The sequence below is a fragment of the Anguilla anguilla genome, chromosome 5 (assembly GCF_013347855.1).
Source record: "Anguilla anguilla isolate fAngAng1 chromosome 5, fAngAng1.pri, whole genome shotgun sequence".
Taxonomy (NCBI): Eukaryota; Metazoa; Chordata; class Actinopteri; order Anguilliformes; family Anguillidae; genus Anguilla; species Anguilla anguilla.
In genome coordinates, this window is record NC_049205.1 from 46,696,458 (window position 1) to 46,716,359 (window position 19,902).

At 41.3% G+C, this 19,902-nt stretch overlaps 1 protein-coding gene across 1 annotated transcript; it reads right to left on the bottom strand.

The window, feature by feature from the left end:
• Positions 1-3,079: 3,079 nt before the first annotated feature.
• On the bottom strand, positions 3,080-19,790 carry LOC118227959 (SHC-transforming protein 4-like). Its single transcript, XM_035419067.1, has 12 exons — positions 17,806-19,790; positions 16,748-17,368; positions 13,686-13,756; positions 11,184-11,247; positions 10,876-10,995; positions 10,598-10,651; positions 8,497-8,548; positions 7,972-8,098; positions 6,756-6,936; positions 6,592-6,661; positions 5,030-5,316; positions 3,080-4,422 (listed from the first exon to the last, which is right to left on the bottom strand). Exons 2-12 carry the CDS (start codon positions 17,321-17,323, stop codon positions 4,294-4,296), a joined length of 1,731 nt encoding a protein of 576 aa, XP_035274958.1. The 5' UTR covers positions 17,324-17,368; positions 17,806-19,790; the 3' UTR covers positions 3,080-4,293.
• Between the last annotated feature and the right edge of the window lie 112 nt (positions 19,791-19,902).

The following is a 19,902-nucleotide window of genomic DNA, read 5'->3' on the forward strand; positions in this document are numbered from 1 at the left end:
TGTGTCAAAGCTAATGGAAAGAATCTAGAGGCTGATTCCTCAGCCCATCTGGTGCCAGGTTAGTGACTGTGCCAACACGTGAAAAAGCCATTCTCTCTAAACCATCCTTTTGGCGATGAGAACATTGCTTGAATTTTTAAAGGACAGAGAGGATGAAAAGTAGTTTCCACTGGTACTAGCCTCAGTATTCCAATTTGAGGATGTTCACAAACCTCTGTTCAAGGTACCTCGGTTCACAAAGTGCTAGCCAGCGCTTTCTGCTTTGGAAAATGATAAATCCGGCTTCTTTCTTTGGCAGTGCTAAGCCTACCGCTGGCTCAGGAGACGTCAGACACGTGAGCACGAGAGCAGAGGAATGGATGCTGCAGGCCATGGTCTGATCCCTCTTCAGCCTGGGAAGCACTGTGGAATTTCCCCTGCTATTACAGTCTGCGGACTGCCATCACTCTTGCAGAAGTCTTCCTTGGCATGCCCAGCGTCTCGGAGAAATGGAGGTCAGTAGGACCATGTCAGGGACGGCCCTGCCCAGATCGTAATGCATTCTCCTGATGCTCCAGTCCCTACGGAGGAATTCACCTTCCTTAATTTCCAAAATATATATAGCTTTACGGTATTTCGTTTCAAGCCCTGCTTCTTCAAAAGACATAAGGAAGAGCAGTTTTCCTGCTAATGTGATCGTGTTAAATACAAGCCAACATGGTGACTTTAAATCACACTAAAAGGCAAAATTCAAGAGCAGTAAACTTCTAAATGAATTTGACTGCGGTCAGTTGTAGACCTGAAAGTAAGACTGGGCCCTGCAGTTCTTTAAACGCAATTCTATCACAAGAAGACTCTTCTGGTAATTTAATGAAATGCAGTTTGGGGTTCCACTTCTGCTTCCAAACAACCATTGGATTATTTAAACTTTAACCAACATTAAATCTTCTAATCTTCTAGGGTTGAGTACAACTAAAGAAATTGGTAAAAATCATCTCATCTCTTCACTTAAATGGGAACTCTTTGATGCATTAAAGGCATACATTTTCCATCTTTAAGATCTATTTAAGTCGCATATTTTTACGCGAAAAGTCAAAGTAATAAAGGATATGCTTACTTTTAAATACCTTTTCATGAACCAAAATGCTGACTAATTAAATTAAATGTAATCATATTTTTGAGGTTATGAGTGCTGACTTTCCCCTCTTTGGCATGAAAATAAACTGCTGCTACGTAATGCAATACTACCATCTTGTGGTCATAGACTATAAGGCAAGACTTTCAATGGAAAACTAGGCAACAACAGAACCACTTGGATGCTATGCATGGGTGACTAATTTTCTGCTTCCACAGAAATGTAATACTTATTTATATATTAGTGGAATTTACAATTATTTACATAGTGAGTTGTGTAATAGTAGTAATGGCAATGTTTGGGACATAGTAATGTTTGGGACAAAGCATATGTGGTCAGGCGTGTTCAAATGTTACCTTAGTGCAGGTATAAGTGAGCTTTCAGTATCTGGTCTTGATTCTACAGTATGTTTTTATTGTCTTTTGAATCTATTATTGTGTTTGTCAACATGACGACCAGAGTTGTACCAATAAAAGTCAAGGAAGCCATTATGAGGCAAATAAATAAGAAAAGAGTCAGGGACATTCACCAAACCTTAGGCTTATTAAATTCAACTATTTGGAACATCATTAAGAAGAAAGAGAGTACCAGGGAGCTCAGCAACAGGAAAGGGCCTGGTCGGCCAAGGAAGACCTCAACAGCTCATGACCGAAGAATTCTAACCATAATGAATAAAAAAACCCCAAACACGTTTGACAGAACAGAAGCATTCTTCGGGAGTCAGGCGTGGATGTATCAGTGATTATTGGCCCCAGAAGAATTTACGGACAGAACTACAGAGGCTACACTGCAAGATGCAAACCACTAGTTAGATGCAAAAACTGGACGACCAGGTTACAATTTACTAAGAAGTACCTAAAAGAGACAGCAGAAAAAAGGCCTTGAAAAAGACCTTGTGGACAGATGAGACCAAGATTCACTTGTATCAAAGTGATGGCAAGAGCAGAATGTGAAGGCCATGAAGAACTGTCCAAGATCCAAAGCACCCCAACCCCTCTCATATGTGAACCATGGTACATGGCCTGTATGGCTGCCACAGGTACTGGCTCACTTGTCTTCTTTGATGATGTGACTGCTGATAGCAGCATCAGAATTAATTCTTAAGTGTGCAGAAGCACCTTATCTGCTCAAGTTCAAGCAAATACCTCCAAACTCATTGGACGGCGCTTCATCCTACAGCAAGACAATGACCGCAAACATACTTGCCAAAGAAACAAAAAAATTGTTCAATGTCAGAAACTGGATTCCAAAAAATTCTCCCCATTTGGATCCATTTGAACATACATTGCATATGCTAAAGAGAGAACATGAGGCAACTAGCTCCCGAAACAAGCAGGAGTTGAAGACTGCTGCAGTAAAGGCCTGGCAGATGATCACTAGAGAAGATACTCAGCACCTGTTGAAATCTGGGTCACAGACTTCAAGCAGTCATTGCATGCAAGAAATATGTGACGAAGTACTAAACATGACTAGTACTTTCATTTACATAGCATTAATATGTCGTAGACATTACGGTGCCCTGAAATGGAGGGCTATGTATACAGTCTGCTGTAATTTCTAGATGGTGAAACCAAAATGTATAAAAATACACATTAATAAAAGCTGAGAATCTGAATCTTAACCACATATGAATTGTATGATAAAAATCTTGTGGATTACAAAGTCAAATCAAGAAAAAATATGTCTTTGTCCAAGCCACACAACCCCAGTATTTATCCCTGTGAGCCACCAGCTACATTTCTTAAAATCACCCTCTTTATAATGTCTTATTCAGCAAAGCGTGTATATGTATATTTGTCCATATTAAAATGAATAGTTTTAAAAAGTCAAATTAATCTAATTTTATTCTAATAACAAAAACGGAGAGTCTGTGTGAACGGTGAAAGAATGTTGAATCTTGTTCTGGCTTGAGAAAATCACTGTGTTCCACACACAAAATTCAGTTAAAAAACCGCAAGAAAGTACTGTGTGATTAAATTATTTAATATTGACATATTTAGGCTAACACAAGAAAGAATCAAGAAACATATACAAAACTGTGGCCAATCTATATTACTGTTAAAAAATAAAATATATATTTAAACAATTTTTCATTGACTTCCCATGCATTCCCTGGCTCAAAACACTTCAATTAAACAGAGGAAAAAACATTTCTGGACTATTCATAATGCATAACAAGGAAGGGGGTGCCATTTTTATTTTCAAAAATAATACTTTAAAAATGATCGCATGCACATCCAGTCCTACTGGCAAGTGCAGGATTAATTAAACTGCATTAGAAGAAAAAGTACCCATACTAGTCTTGCACTGTCACACAATTTGATTTTATCTGCAAACATGCACAGAGCAATGCCTTGCTCCACAGGTTCTGACAAAGGCTCTTGTGAACTGAAATGTCCTGTGTGCATGAAAGTAAAATCAATTAGCAATACCACTACCCAGCATTGTGCAAGATATGTTTCTTCTATTATGACTATTTTCAAAAATAAACATTTGTATACATTTCCAATAGATCTTGCATATTTCAAAACTCTATTTTAGCTTACTGTTAATGACAGACAGAGATGTAAGGTGGATAAATTTGACATTATCTGTAATAACTGTAAGAAGTACTCTACCCGAAGCTTCTATTATAAATATAAAAAATATATTGTAATTGTTAAAGTGTCCTCAAATTAATGCAATTTATTAAATCATCTTATTCAGGGCTGTCTAACATGGGCAAAACCTTGCAGTATACAGAACTGTCAAATGCTATACACAATATTATACAATCTGATAAAACCTGATAACACTTCTTTCATTGCCCCTGAAGCTGATTACTGCATCAAGGCACATTTTCAGGAGCAGAAAAATAAATGTTTTCACCAACACAGAGACCAAAGTCAATCAGCCAGCCAACTCTTCTCTACAGCTTTGTGCTTTGAGGCATCAACACAAAATGCATGTCACCTGTTATTCTTCTTTTTTGTGTGAAATGCAAGTAATTTTAATTCCAACCCAAATTTACGATGGTAAAAAGACAGCTGCCGAAAAAAGTGGAATATCTATGACTGCAATAAAAAGTCTCACCATGCAAGTACAGTCTGAACACCTCATCCTTTTGGTAGAAAGCCCCGGAACACCCGATCAAAGTTAGAATGACTAAGTCCACTGCTTAATATCCACTCAGAATATTGTCACTGTTTTTGGATGATTGGCTGTTTAAGACACAGCTCACTCCCACAAGAGATTATTGGCTGCTGATTGTCCATGTGATAGCGAATCAGGTGTCCCACACTGTCGAATATATGATCCTTTGTTCTCACCTTTCAAAAAATGGAAGGAAAAGTACAGAAAAGACACATCAGTCATTTTTACCTCAAGCTCTACCTAAATCATCATGTTTCTAACAGCCAAAAAGAAAAGGATAACTGGTATGACTGCTGAAAAAACAGCCACAGAAATATTATCATATGGAAAACAAAATTACTTGAAGAAGTATGTGTCGTCCACACACTGTGCTTGCTTCTTATACACTTTTAATGTGTGAGATTTGGATCCATGTGAGTCTCAGTCTTGTAAGGCAACACCCACACACACACACCTAAATACAAAGATGTGTATGTGGACTATTTTACAAACCTGATGAAGTTTCCACATTGATCAAAACACAGTCTAACCATGAAAGCTTTCATTTTCCAGGCAAAACTGAGACGTTAGGGAGAGGTACTGACCTCACATAGTTCAGTGGTTAAATGTCTCGTCCCTCCCCCCCAGGAAGGAAAAATGGTTACGTGTTACCTAGTCAGCATGCCCAACTACTATTAAAGTGAATATTTCTGTTTACAATGTGGACAAAAGAGTTCACGGGCAGGAAATAAAAACACATGTAGGCCAGGTCAGAGGAACTACAGGTTGAGGTAAATAGCGTACCATTCCCTCCGGGTCCACGAGCAGCAGGTGCTTGGCAGTGGCCCCCTGCAGGCCACTCAGCACGTACTGGCCAGGGGAGGAACTGCTTTCCCGCACCAGGAAGTCACCGCTGTCCGTCAGCAGGCTCTCCGCCTCACGTCGGCTCATCTTGCCGTGGTACCAGGCCTCCTGCTGCAGTAGCTGCTGGACGTGCTGGAGAACCCCGGAGAGGGGGCTGCCCTCACCCAGGGCACTGTACACCGTCTCCCTGCTGTCCGGCAGGCACGAGGGAACACCTGTCTCGAAATCTGAAATTTGGAAGTTGTAAATTAATTGACTGTAAATTAGTACATATCAAATTATATTGCAGTAGATGTTCATGGAGATGTTGAGGTCCTTACAGTGAATGAATAAGAAATGCACTGCATTTTGTTGCATGATCCATAATATACTGAAGGACTTGATATGGCTACCTCATATGGGTGGGCTGTGTGTGATATATTCAATTGGTCCTTGGTATGTAGGATATTTAATCTCTTCAGGCTTAGAAACAGGAGCAAAAGGGGGAAAGTCTTTGAGGTTTTTTGATTCATAAAGGAGATTAACAAAGTGATTTGAAAGTTTTCTTTAAGGTTCAGTTCTGTCAACAGAACAAGGTGGCATAGGTAGGAATTAGCCAAAGTTAAATTTCAAACAAATATCTTTATAAAGTTGTCAATTCCTGAAATAGCTTGACAGGTCATGTACTGTAGCAGAGGCAGATACCTTTGGAATACTCAAGATCAGTTTGATGTCATGCTGGATTCTCTCTTGTTTGCAGGCAAATGGTAAGCCTAAATTGTCTGAAAGGCCTGTTATTGACATTTTCTTTTCTACAAAGCGACCTATATTCAACTACATGTCTAACTGTGAATATGCTAATTTCAATGATGCAAAGAATTCTCACACGCACAAAATATATCTCACACACACTAAATATACACAGCCAGACTGATCACCAGGCATGGAATACAGAACCAGACTGCTTACTAAGTAAGCAGTAAGTAATTTATTTATTGATTTGATTTTATGGATGGAACATGATATCCTATGAAGTACTTCAGTAATAGTCCCCAGACACTACTTCATTAACATATCTGTCATAGTCATATCTGTGAGGCATATTTCCCATTCTTTGTGACTACATTGTACATCCCTCTTACACTAAATTTCTGTCCCGACAAATTTAGATGTGCCAGGCAGCCATGGAGAGCCACTTCTCACAAAAGGTCTAAAGAGAATTTATTTGATAATAGATTGAATTTCCCTTACAAAGAACTTTAAAAATGGAAGATGAGAAAAATCATCCATGTCACATGTTCTTTCATTTTAATAAATGGCCAATGAATTCACTGAACATATAAACAGTGACTGCCCTGTTAACATAGATGTATGAAACATCAGTCAACGTAATCAAATTATGGGAGATGTAGGCTACAAATTAGGCTGTACTGCTAATATGCAAAGAATACCCATATTTTGCTTCCCAAGTAACAACTCAGAAAGCAAAAAACTCTAATTCGCTGCATCTCTCATTTTCTTACCTGCAGATGGAAGTTGCTTTTGTGTGAGAGAGCAGTTTTCATACACGTTTAAGTGCTGCGGGCAACCCGGCTGCAAGACAACAAAAACAAGAGTGGGTGAGTCATCCAGGAAGCGGCGTTGGACGCATTAAAAGAGTGGGAGGGAATCAGGAAGGTGGGCTCACTCTTCGGAGATCGTCTTCTTCTGCCTGGCTGCCGCTGGGGGGCCGCTGCTGCGCCTCCGGCCCAACCCGCATGTCGAGCAGCCCCCCCGGGGGCGGCTCTTTGCCCGGTATCTCATTATAATACTCATGGATCTCGGCGCTCTCCTGACCCCGGCCTCCGCCACCGTCTGCCTCCGTCGCCCTGCGCAAAACCGCAGCCAGCACAACAGGAAGCGATCAATAAGCCTGAAAATTGCATAATTAACTTTGTTTAATGACTTGTGTCATGCGAGACGCGGCGCCGGATTCGGCAGGCTCCCTCGGAAGGTCGGCTGGCTGGGTCTGCCGGCACAGCTGATGCGGGGGTTAGCCGCTCCACAGAGCGCCGCTCAGGACCGAAGCAGGCACCGAGACACTGTGAATCAGTGCCCTGTTTCCACGGATACCGCAGCCCCATTCATGCTATTTGGCAATCAGAATGCATGCTTTGGTGAATAAGAGACGGATGAGATGTTTGGGGCTCTGCCTTGTAAAATTATTTTGCATGAACAGTCAATAGTAGCTGAGGATTGTACTGGTGCTATTGCACAAAAAGGGAAAAGGATTTGGTGTACAAAGTGTAAATATACAAAATAATGTACTAAGTTAAAGGGAATCAAGGGTTCTGGTATAACTGTTAAGGGACAGGGAACATGCTTGTTTAGACAGATCCAGCATGAATGAAAATGCCTCACAAAGGCCATCTACATTATGCAGACATCTTACTCAGCCTTTCACAGCACAGGCTTAATGTTACAATGACAATTAAACTGATCCAAGAAAGCTTTAGAAATATCAAGATCATTTTTGTGAATACATTAAAAAGTAAGAATAGTTAAGTATAACAACTAGTCTTTCAAATTAATGTTAAATACACTTATATTCAGCATTCTGCAGCTTTCTTCCTTGTTTCTACAACGAGGAACTGTGTTTTCAGATGGATAAACTTCAGCAATTTTTTTAAATGTCTCAGCCAAGCTAGAATGATGAGTCAGTGACTCATATAATATGTCACTTCCTGTGAATTTATCACATCAGTCGGCAAGTGGGCGGCAGTGGGAGGCAGGAGGCACCGGTCTCATCAACAAATCCAATGATGTCATTCTAAGGTCACACACGTGACATATCCATAGGGTCACTAATAATTTCATAAGATATTTTTTTGTACTGAACATGTGATAAAAAAACAGACTCTGACCTTTGCTTGGACACAATGAGAGAGGAGGGATTCTTTAGGAACTGTCGGAAACGAAGCTCAAAGGCTTGCCCTATAGTGTGTATCACCTCTTGAGCCAATCCTTCTGGACATTCCAATATATGGACAGCTGTAAAATAAGGAATTTGATAATCACATCATGTAGATAGCAGGGGAAAAGTGGTAAGTATCACTGAATGTATTTAATCTAAATACAGTCATTTGACCAGACACATACAAGCACCCCAATGAAAATGTATAGGATTAGCAGGAGATAAATCTGATAACTCATGGAAATCATATCACAGCAATTTCAATATTACTAGAGTGATCTAATGTGACCAGCTGCTAAAGTGGGTGTAGTCTCCATTTCCATTTGGCTCATGTTCTGTACATGAAACATTGGCTTTGTGTAGATATTATGAAAATATCAACCCAGTGTAGCTGGAACATAAAGAAATAAAGTATAAAATATATAATCTTTATAGCAACTTGAGTAATACAGCGTTTGTCCACAAACATACATACCCCTTTGATTGACTGGATCTTTGGCGACATAAGCAACATAATCGGTTGTGTCCTGTGGAATAGAAAAAGAAAGAGAGATTGTTGGAACTACAGAGAAGGGCACTAAAAATAACATTATTCTTCCGGGACACCAGGGAGGGGGGGCACTCAGTACTGTATGCTCTAACACCATAGGGACCCAAACAGCTAGAAAACATGGCACAATGAAAACAGCTTCCAGGTTTAAATCCCCAGGGGACTGCGGCCCTGGGTACAATGCACAACTCAAGGAGGCCACGGGAGGTAAGGGGTGTGTGCATGCGTGCGCTTGTGTACTTGTATGAGTCATTCCATGGGAAATGGTCCAGGCTGTCGGGCCTGTTACTCAGAATCCTTTCATTTTTTATATACATATTCCGTGCCTATCTATAAGGACTAAAACTGAAGATTAAGAGTTATTGAGAAATAAATGATCAATGATCATCCAAAATGGCCACCTTTTACTGAGCCATTATTTTCAGATGTATGTATTTCTAGGATAAAAATCTCATTCTTTTTGTAAGATTACTAAAATAACCAAAATGAGTTATTCATACATTAACAGTAAATAATCTATGCAAAACGACAGTTATAAATGTACCGGTGATACATCTTCAATTGAAAAAAGTGGGAATATTTTTTTCAGCCTAATTTTATGGAGATATGTACACAGCTAATTTGTGGAAATGGATATCACCCTTACATAATTCTTCATGTTAAAATTATAAATTAGGTTTCACTGTTATGATGACACTTAAATGCAATATTATCTTTGGCCACCAGAGTTCTGTTGTGGTTCAGTGTTCCAACAGAAAAACTTGCAAACAACTGCCCTGTTCTAGTTTTTTTTCTTTTCTTATTTATTTATTTATTTATTTTTAAAGCAAAGCAAGATTATATTTCTTATGGCTTATAGTTGTGAAATGTCACCCCCTTGCCTGTGTCCAAAGAGTGTATCGCATCAAGATATAGGCCATAATCTAGATTAAGAATAAATAGATTCTAACCATGAAGGAATTCCATAAAGATGATGACCTAGTTCACATATCAACATTATATCACCCAGTTTTGTTTGCGAATGTGCATTGAGTATACAATTATGCCGACATATGACTTTTCATTCATTTTATTGATCTAATTTTCATATGTACTACATTCATATTTGGGACAAAATTGCATTCTGTATAGTTATTACACATGAACTCAGATTTTTATCTCATTCATATCCATACATACAATTTGATAAGTGTTAACCCCCCAGTTCATTTTGGAACATCTTTCGACCCCTGTATCTGTTAAACTATACATCCTGGTTGAATTTTTATGAAGAGACCCATATGCAAGTGTGCATGCTTGTGAGTGCGTGCTTGCAATCACGTTTCTGCACCCCCACAGACAGAGTAGAGGTGTGGAGTATATTCTGTGAGTCAACAGGAAACAAATTTTTTCATTTACAATGCCCCCCCAGAACAGTAATTAACAGTAATTCAATTACACGGTGTGTGTTGCTGCCACTGCTGAGATTATGAATACGGGACACAAACCAGGAAGTGAAAGATGCTCAGGGGAGCAGACTATTGCATTAATTAAGTCACTGCTTACTTATCAGTGCCATTATCCTACCTCCCCTAGTGTTACATCACACACCACAGCAATTTGCTTTTCTGAATTCATTTATTTATTTTGCAAGACAGGATCAACAAACGTCTTTCATGATCTAGGAAGCGTGCTTAATTTGCCTTTGCCCACGCCTGCTGCCAGCTCACACAGAGAGGAAACAGGAAGAATGCGTGCCCTCAGATAAGAGGTCATTAAAAGGGAGAGCCCGCGGGCACTGGTGGCTCCTTTTATAGTTGACATTTATATTTGCATGGTCGGTACTCGTGCAAGTCTACATGCCCATAATACTTACAGCTCTGCACCTAATACACTGATCTGATCATTGCATTTTCTCCCTGTCTATGGTGCACCTAATTAGATGCACCAACTTACTGTCCACCATTTCACTTCAAATGTTTGTATGACACACATTATCCAAAATACTTCACCCTAAACATGGAACCAGGATGACCAGAATACGTACAGGGTCTCCTCCAGAAGCGAAGGATATGGACTGCATATGGTGGTGGGCAATAGTCTGGGGAGAACAGGAACAGATGTGTTGAGAACATTCACCAATACAAACAATACAAGTTATGTAAATACTACAAATAATATACTTAACTAAATGCTATGTTGTTCCTCCATCAACACAAATGGTCTTATGTCTTCAGAGTAAATTATTACAATCACTATTAGAGCTCACACTTTCACTGAGAGTCACAAACTTTCATTTTAGCTGAGAGAAAGCTCATCTCTTACCTGCTGGGAGTCAAGAGTTGTTAAACTCAGACTGTCTGTTGAGATGTTCAGTTTGATGTTCATTCCAGAAAACTGCAAGTTGCTCCTGCCCAAAATTGTTGACAATCCTTTACTTGGGGGCTTAAAACAAAAACAATAATGGGTTAATTTTTATTGCAATTGTTTCTCTTGTTCAAATAAAGGGTTAATGAGTTAACGTATTGTGCTCTTATATTTGAATATACTAACAGTAAAATAACTGAAAATGTCCAAATGATTTGGGGGTGTGAAGTACTAAACTAAGTTGTGTTTGTATGTGAGTGCCATACCTTCTTGCGTTTGGGTGCAGTCTTTGCACCTGGCACATACTCGCACAGACGACTTATGGCCTCCCTGGAGAAACACAAGGCAAATAAGACGTTATCCTAGTAGCAAAGTAGAAGATGGCATTCTACTAGCAAATACCTGCCTATATTAGTTGACCACAAATAGTACTAAATTCTCCCAATAAAACTACATTAGCGACGCTAAGCTACACTACTGATACTCAACATACTCTCTATCTATAAAATTCTGTATGTTGGATAGAGTACAAGCATATGTACATGTAATTGATGCGAAGACTGTTTTCCTTTGCCTGTTCACTGAATTTGCTGTATGCACTGGAGTTGTTTCCTTACTAGCCCTGAAGCTGAAATGCTACCAGTAAGCATTCAAATAATCAAAGAGGCAAAATATCCACTAGACCGAAATATTTAGGTGTTAAATAATAGCCTGCTCCTTTTGGTGAATCACACAGTTTCATGGCAGTCAGACTCAGCAGTCAGTGTGTGACATTTTATTTCCTTTGAAATGGAAGATGACAGAACGTGTGGGAGAGGTGGGTCGGATGTGGCAAGGAGGCAGTTTTGCAGTCCAGGAGTTCTTCGCCGTTCGGCCGTGCGTCAGCTAGCTGGGCGAATGAACACATTTCGTAGCACCGTAGGCGTAGTGAGAAGAGAAAATGATTCACTGCTAATATGGACCATCTGCATTAGACCCTAGAGGTTTAACAGGCCTTCAGATGTGTAAACTTTGATGTGCGAAAACTCAGCAACTAGATGAAACCCAGAGCTTGGCGCTGACGTTGTGTCAAACATCTCAAGCACTCAGTAGACTTTACAGATCAGGAGGAACCGTGTGAGCTGCTTTACAATCAGTCAGCAGTCATTTACCATGCTCATGAAGGTCATCAATAGTAGAATAGGAGTTTTGTCCCTCACAAACAAAAATATGTGCAGAGAAATAATGTGCAGATTCGATTTTCCTCAGTGGTGATGCCCCTACAATGGTAAAAGGTAAGAACCCGTGGCCTGTATAACCAAAAGGCAGGCAGGGCCTACGTTTGCCCAAGGTTACCCCTTTTTCTGAACGGCTGCGTTTTTGTTCCCTCTTAGAATCAGCTGATAGGTTGCACATGGGGGTCAGCGCTTGGTGGTCGTGTGCATTCTAAGGCTGATGCACAATCGCACGCCTGCGTTCCAGAAGCTTCTTTAAAGTTGCGCAAGGCTGAGTCTGAGCACAGGCCCGGTGGTGTGGGCCTAGGCTAGGAGACTCTGAGGGGTGGTCTGATATAATTGGGCAAGAGAAAAGGGCAATTGTAGGATGCAGAACAAGCTGGTGCCGGCTGTCTGGAGTGTCATGTGCAGCTGCATGAAAGGGCCTCTCAGTCAGTTAAGACACCTAGCACAGGCTGGGGGAAAAGGCGCAGGCCAGAAAAACAGACTGAGGCCCACCCAACCCAGGCACAATCTGTACTCATACAACTTGAATACAGCAATGTATTCAAAGTAATCACGCAATGCCGTGATTTCATTACTACCATCAGCAAGTTATGCTAAACTAAGGTACCACATCAATGTATGCTGGAAGGTCACATTTTAATTTAATCATTGCAAGGAGAAAGGAAAACATTTCTGAGCTTTGATGCAGGAGCCCCACTGACTGTAACATTTACATCTGTGACCATGTTGCACTTCTAACTCCTGTTTCTGTGTAGACCACTGTTGTACAAATGGCTACTAGATTGTCTAATTAGAAGTTTCAAGGCTCCAATAAATGCAGATGGAAATCCAACTAAAAAAGCATAAATGCAAATCTATCAATGGCCATTAGGTCAAAGAAACAACAAACAAAATATTCTTCTCATAGAAAACAAATCACAATCAGTGGCCTATGTCTTAGAATTCTATTAAACATCATTTGCAGGAAATCTGTCCAAATTAAATTTTCCGGCAGATTATTCCATGAGCTTCAGAGGTAGTACGAACAGAAGAGGTTCTGTTCCAAACTTTGTGTCGAATGCTATCATGTAAATATAAAAACTCCAGGATAGGATTCCAAAAAGAGGATAATAAAGAAGAGAAAAAGCAGTGATAAAGTAGCAAGGTAGAGAAAAAGCAGTGTTATTCACCTGTCTACATTCAGTTACAATACACAATGAAAAAATGCTGCTAACATTACAAATATCTTGCCCCAGGAATGTATACCTGACGGGTTCAGCATTAGTAAAACGTGACATCAATAAGAAAAAAGGACTGAGAATATTTGTCTCATCTTGAATGGTTTTGGGTTCCAGAAAGGCCTTTCTTTCCATTTACTTTGACTAACGTAACCTGCAGGCAATACATTTTTATGCTAGAGACCGCCTTCCCTTTGACTAAAATTTTTTCTCTTGTGCCGATTACACATCAGCCGAGGACATGGCTGAAAGCTGAACCATGTTTCACTAAATACTCCATTCTCTGTTTTTGGCACCTTTAGTCAGCAGGTGTGGCAACACTGAGTCTTACCGTGTGACCTGTGTTCTCGTTTCGAAGTCAAGCATCCTCATGGACTGGATCACTTCCAAGCAGCCCATGTACTGCAGAGCAAACACAACACAGAGCTCAGCAAGCAGAGGCCATATGGTGAGAACATCACCACTTGATTCGTTTATTAGGAGCCTCTGAACAACAGAACTATTCTACTGCAACACCCATGAAGGTAGTGGAACAGGGAGGAATATTGGAGGTATGAAGGTGAAAGAGGTTAGCAACCTCTCAAATCTGCCATTGTGTTGTTTGGACAGCAACAGAATGTGTGACTCTCTCTCTCTCTCTCTCTCTCTCTCTCTCTCTCTCTCTCTCTCTGTCTCTCTCTCTCTCTCTCTCTCTCTCTCTCTCTCTCTCTCTCTCTCCCTCCCCCCCCTCTCTCTCTCTCTCTCAGTGGAGCATGTCAGCAAGCATCTTTGTGCTTCAGAAAAATGGGGGAGGGGGGTGGTACTGCTACTGGAAGGAGTTAAGTACGCCCACTCAAGCAGCTACACTGCATTCAGAAATGTGTTCTTACTATTCCAACCTTGATAGGACAGAGCATTCACAAGAGCAGGTGAGTCATCCTGTCAGCTCCAGCCATGATGAGAAAGTCCACTGCTGCTTCCTCTGACTGGTTGTAAGAGGCTGCATTACACAGTGCAAAACTATCTGCCATCCTACGTATTGTGTGCGCTTGTGCATCTATGTTGGTGAATGAGTGCTTGTGTGTGTATGTGCTTATACGTATACATGGATGCATGGTTACATGTGTTTGCTGATTGGAATCCTATTCCTCATTGCCTTGAACAAATCATGAAATTCTTCAAGAGGTGATAATCCTAAACTTATAAAAAATTCAAACTTAACTACCATTCCCACTGATAAAATACATTTCACAAAATATCATTTTTAAACTATGGCAACACTAATTATTCATATTATTACTGTTTAATGAATGGGTGTCCTAATACATGTCAGTTCAATGGTAAGACGAGAGATTTCTGATATGGCATGTGATACAATACAGTTTAACTGGCTACTTTGAGATTTTCTTAAGCATGCAAGTTAAACATAAACAAACTGCTCAGACCTCAAAACGGGCAGGGATACAACCAGTTGTAACTTTCTCTAGTTACAAATTTATTTGAGACACACAAATATTTAAGATTTAAGACTACATAAAGAACTGTGCTCAGGACGCTGATAGTGTTAATCAGTAATATTCTCACTGGGCATATCAATTTAATAGAGAAAGTTCCTTGCCGCTTTATGCAGTTTCAAATACATTTCCCTAATGTCATATTAGCCAATTCTAGAGGATATCATCTGTGTGGGATTTTCCCCTGACAGCTGAGAGAAATCTCTCTCAATAGTGTTTCACAGAGAACAGCCCCAATAGGCCATTAAACATGTTAAGTACATTGTCAAAATGTCATATCAAAATTCTTTATAACTGAAACGCTATACATCCATATATAGTGCACAAAATATTATATAACAATAGTGATAAAATAGGGGGGAGGGGTGGGGGGGGGTGTAGTTTTCCCCACATTGGGTCATCACACTGCATCTGACCACAACACTCGCCCCCAACAAACGACATATCATTAACCACAAAACCGCACGCATCTCCGCAGACATGTCATTGGCTGAATAGTTCCCTTTGATCTGGCAGATCTAAACTGGAATATTAAGCGCCGATGAGTCATTTCTGGGAGCACAGGAAGCAGCAGCAGCAGCTAGGGAGGGGGCGGGGGCGGGGGTGGGAGTGTGGGGGTGTACTCTTCCACGGATCAGCTCCTCTCTCCATCAGCGAATCCCTCTCACACTTAAAGGGAGACTTACATGCAATCGGCAGTGTTTGTTGCACAACTGCACTCTCCTCCTGATATTGTATAAGAGGACATTTTTTTCTATGTACCTTTTTCCTCCTTGTACAGAGGGTACTGGATTATATGACTATTTAGAATTTGGTTCTACAAAATTACTTTTCCTCTACTAAGGTGCCCAATAATTAGAAGACCAACGACCTAAGCAAGATACTCTACATGACATATGGAACACATTATGCCACAGCTCTGGGAACAGGGGAGTTAAATCCCTTGTAATCTGACATTAGCCCAGGCATGTTAACACATGCGCTCAGCACTTTGTCCCAGAGGACAGGGGACCGTCAGACCGTGAGGGGAAAATGCTGAACCAGGCTGCACTGAACTACACACGCAAGCAATGTGCATGTGCCCTTATTTTTTTCTGTTCCTATACTTTCTCATGATGCTTAGTGGACACAATTGATTGTGCCAAACTGAGCTGAACACGTACGTGTGGTCAAGGCTGAGCACTCCCAATGCAAGGAGCAATGCTTAAGTCAGGGTATAACTGGAAGCAGCTTTTTGGAGACAAATACATTACATGTTCACTGGCAGCAAAATTAAAAGTTAAATTAGGAGTTTCAGTCAAGTTTTAGTTCTACTGTGCGAACATCTAGACAGGGCTGCCTTCGGGAGATAAAGAAGCTGAAGTCTCCCTCTCTAAATTTGCCAGCTCAGGTCCAAACTTAAAGGAGAGCTGTTCATCACAAACCCAAGCCTTCAAGACTTCACCCGTAGTAATTTCACAGATTATGCTCAGTGCACAGATTATATTCAACATCCAATAGTACACTTCAGCATAGATCTGTCACCCTCATCTTTGTGTCGTAATACCATAAGCTACAAGATGCCATTAGGTAGTTGGAAGTGCTGGGATATCCTGAAATAGCATGAGGCATCTGTTGCTTCATTTTTCCTGCACACAGAAGTACTTCCTTCATTAATATTTGACAAAATATAGAGCCCTTAACAGGAACCCAGATGGCGCACTTCAGCACATGAAAAAGTTATGTACAAATAACTCCCAGGAAAAACAACACATCAAGCGCATTAAACGTACACGTAACGCACACGTAAACACAAACTCACACAAGCTTACTCGCCGAGAACGTGTACTCATACACATCCAGGCTTTAAACCTCCCGTAATATCAAACCACGTAAACGGCGCTAATGGCGCCATGTCTACCTTGATGTGATAGGTCATTCCAGATTCCAGAACGTCCAGGCTGAGGCAGTCCGTCGCCATGGCGGGCTTGAGAGAGGAAGACGAGCCCTCAGTCCGGATGGCCAGCTTGCTGTCGCCTCGGTCCTGTCCGAGGTGAGAAGAGGGCGGCAGGTACCCAGAGAGGTGCTGCTGGCCTTTGGCCGTGCCGCAGTCCGCAGACAGCTTGCCACGGGGGCCCTCCCTGGAGGCCAGGGCCAGTCCCTTTAGCCCCAGCAGAGCAGCAGGGCTGGAGATCTTGATGTTGGCCATCCTAGGTATGAAAGTACAGAGGGTCGAGGTGCCCTCCTCTGGAGAACCCAAACCGCCCCGGTCAGGGTGATGGCGGGGCGCGGCCTTCTGGCACGGGGGGGTGGCGGAGGCAGGGCAGGGAGCCGTCTTGGCGGCCGCCGCCAAGGCCGAGGCGTTGGGCGCGCCGTCCTCCAAGGAGGTGACGGAGTCGTTGCGGAAGCGGCTGTACTTGGTGCGGTGCAGCATGCCTGTCTGTGCGGAGAGTCCTACATGCAGTGCGCTGAGTCCCAGGCCGTTCTGTTCTCTCATAGCCAGAGACAGCCGGAATCTTCCCAAACCAGATCCACCCGCTCACTATCAGGGCGTCCGCAGATAAAGGAGGAACCGGAAAAAAGAAAATGGATAGCTTGAGTAAGAGTGAATAAAAACTTCTTTTTTTAAAAGAAAAAGCTTCAAAAACAAACTTGTGATAAACAAACCCAGTTTGAAACCCAAGATTCTTCAGTTCAACTCTCTGTGTTTGATCTACACAACTCACTAAGTTCATAAAGTAGGTAGATTCTATACTGCTGTAGCCACTAATATGTGTTTTAAACATCACAGATCACCACTAAAACCAACCTCAATAACACAGCCATAAATGCTAAAAGCCATAACTACATGCCACTTTTATGGAAACGTTACATAATATGAATTTACACTGCCATTGTTGAACTACGCAAGTAGTCTCTTCACTTCGGTCAGCATGTGCTTCTACAACTGAGACACAGTCGCGCATTGTTTCCACCTACCCGTGGCGTACGGTATCTCCACCAGTTCTGCAGTCTTCTCCCATATTATTGGTTGATCCACTTCTTTTCAGTCAGTCCATGGCATTTGCTGTAGTCTCCACACGCGTTAAATCTCGCAGGCGCTCCCCACACAAACAGACACGCGGACACAAACGGACACACACACAGGCCACGCAGCGCACTCGCTCCCCTCTCTCCCTCACACTTGTGGCCCCCGTTGGCTGCTCCTGTTTCCACCTTCAGCCTCCTCGCTGTCTCTGGCAGGCCAGGTCATTCTCACTGCTATGCAGCTCCGCTCGGCACTGAGAGGAGGCGCAGGATGTTGCAATTTTCATGAATGAACTTTTCCTTTTTTTCATGAATGAGTTTCTCCCTCACTGCGCATGCCGACAAATGTGTGAATGAAGCTGGAGATGCCTGTAATTGACTGACAGTCCCTGAGGGTTTTTTTCCCTTTTTTTTTTTTTCCTTCCAAGCTTCCATCCAATCAGAGAGCAGCAGGGTGACTCATGCACCATAAATACACTAAAGCAGAACCAATTTGAATGTTCTTTTTCAACATTATCAGTTTGTTATCTGGCCGCAAATAATCCACACAGGTGAGAGCAGCTAAACAAAACGAGAGAATTCACAGAAGAAAGGTACAAAGGAAAGATGGGCCTTCTAAAAGACATAGACGTGGTATTAAAAAAAGAACATTTCTGAATCTGTTACCTAGGACACAAAGACTTATGGTATTATTCCCTAGGGATGCGATGATGCTTCTTTCTTAGAATCTGGCCTTTTTTTATTGACTGTTCGGTCTCCTCGTTCAACTTTGTCAGCCTATCGCAACGACACAGACGAAGGCCAGAGATGAGAGCCGCTGTGGCAGGCTGTAGAGCAGAGTCACGGCAGTTCTGGGTGCATTCACTTCCTCTCCAGCGCGAGAGAGGAAGAGCTTTTCCCCTTCGCTTATCTGTACCTTAGACCCTTCGGTGCTTTTGTTTCTGGAAGCTCACAGCACAGACTCATACATTAAAACGTATGCACTCTGTGAAAACCGGATGTGGAAAAATTAATTGCTTTTTTTAACAATAATGCACCTTGTGTGGGAGGATATTAATTCCATTTGCAAAATAAGCTTCATGCAATATGAAAGCGTGAGGGACATAAAAGAAGAATAGTTCATTAACCTTTGCATCACAAAATGCATTTAGATATTGAAGTGGGCTATAATGATGCATACTGTACAAACCAGGGTGTTTTTCACCAGTGAAGACTAAGTGTGTGGGCAGTTGTGTGGGCTTTTAAACTGACTAAATGTTGTTTACACTTTGTTAAGTACAGAAATTAAGCATCTGCATATCTACGGTTATTTATACCGTTTTCTTTGTATATTTCATGACATTGCTCACTAATTCAAATTTGATTTTCAATTTGCTTTACACACATGCTAATGAACTGACAAATCATCTCCTTTGCATTTCCGCATAAATGATCTTAAGGATATTTTAACATTTTATTTTGAGCATCGCCAAGCTTAGGACAGTATAAGCCTAGCTTTCCACTTTCTTGAGAGAACCAAGATCAGTCTTGACTTGTAAGACCATTAAAATGACCTTTAAAGCTTCTGACTGCTGCAGTACAGCAGATGGTGACTCACAAAACCAGCCAGGAGGCACTTTGATTTTTAGCTCCCCCTTGTGGTGGTTAGAGACACCTACGACATGTACAAATATGGCAAGCAAAACAAGAGGGCCCACAATTCTTACCACTTAAATTTCGTACAATGCTGGGTGATTATTGAAAAAATATGACTGATGACTGAGAACAAAATCACTGACTGTCTGCCTTTATAAATGCTTGTTTCAAATAATTACCCTTTTCTTAAAATGACACAAAAAACTATGTCTATATCATGACCCAATAAACTACTAGAAGTGTTCAGCATAAATTCTACAACAAGCCAGTTATCTTAAACTGGAGAAGCAGTGAACCCATTTACCTTCCAAAAAACAAAAGGACACTGGGAAGCTAAATTTAAATTTCTCTAATATGGCAGTCGTTTTCTGTGAAAAAAAACTGATACCAATGAACCATTGCAGGAGGAGTCAC

What these genes read in the sequence shown, in the direction of transcription:
- LOC118227959 (XM_035419067.1), bottom strand. Translation starts at nt 17,323, where the DNA reads ATGAGAGAACAGAACGGCCTGGGACTCAGCGCACTGCATGTAGGACTC. An exon ending in GAATGACCTATCACATCAAG is followed by an intron (nt 13,757 to 16,747) that starts GTAGACATGGCG and finishes TTTGCTCTGCAG; the next exon opens with TACATGGGCTGCTTGGAAGT. An exon ending in TCGTGGACCCGGAGGGAATG is followed by an intron (nt 4,423 to 5,029) that starts GTACGCTATTTA and finishes ATTTTTTGAAAG; the next exon opens with GTGAGAACAAAGGATCATAT.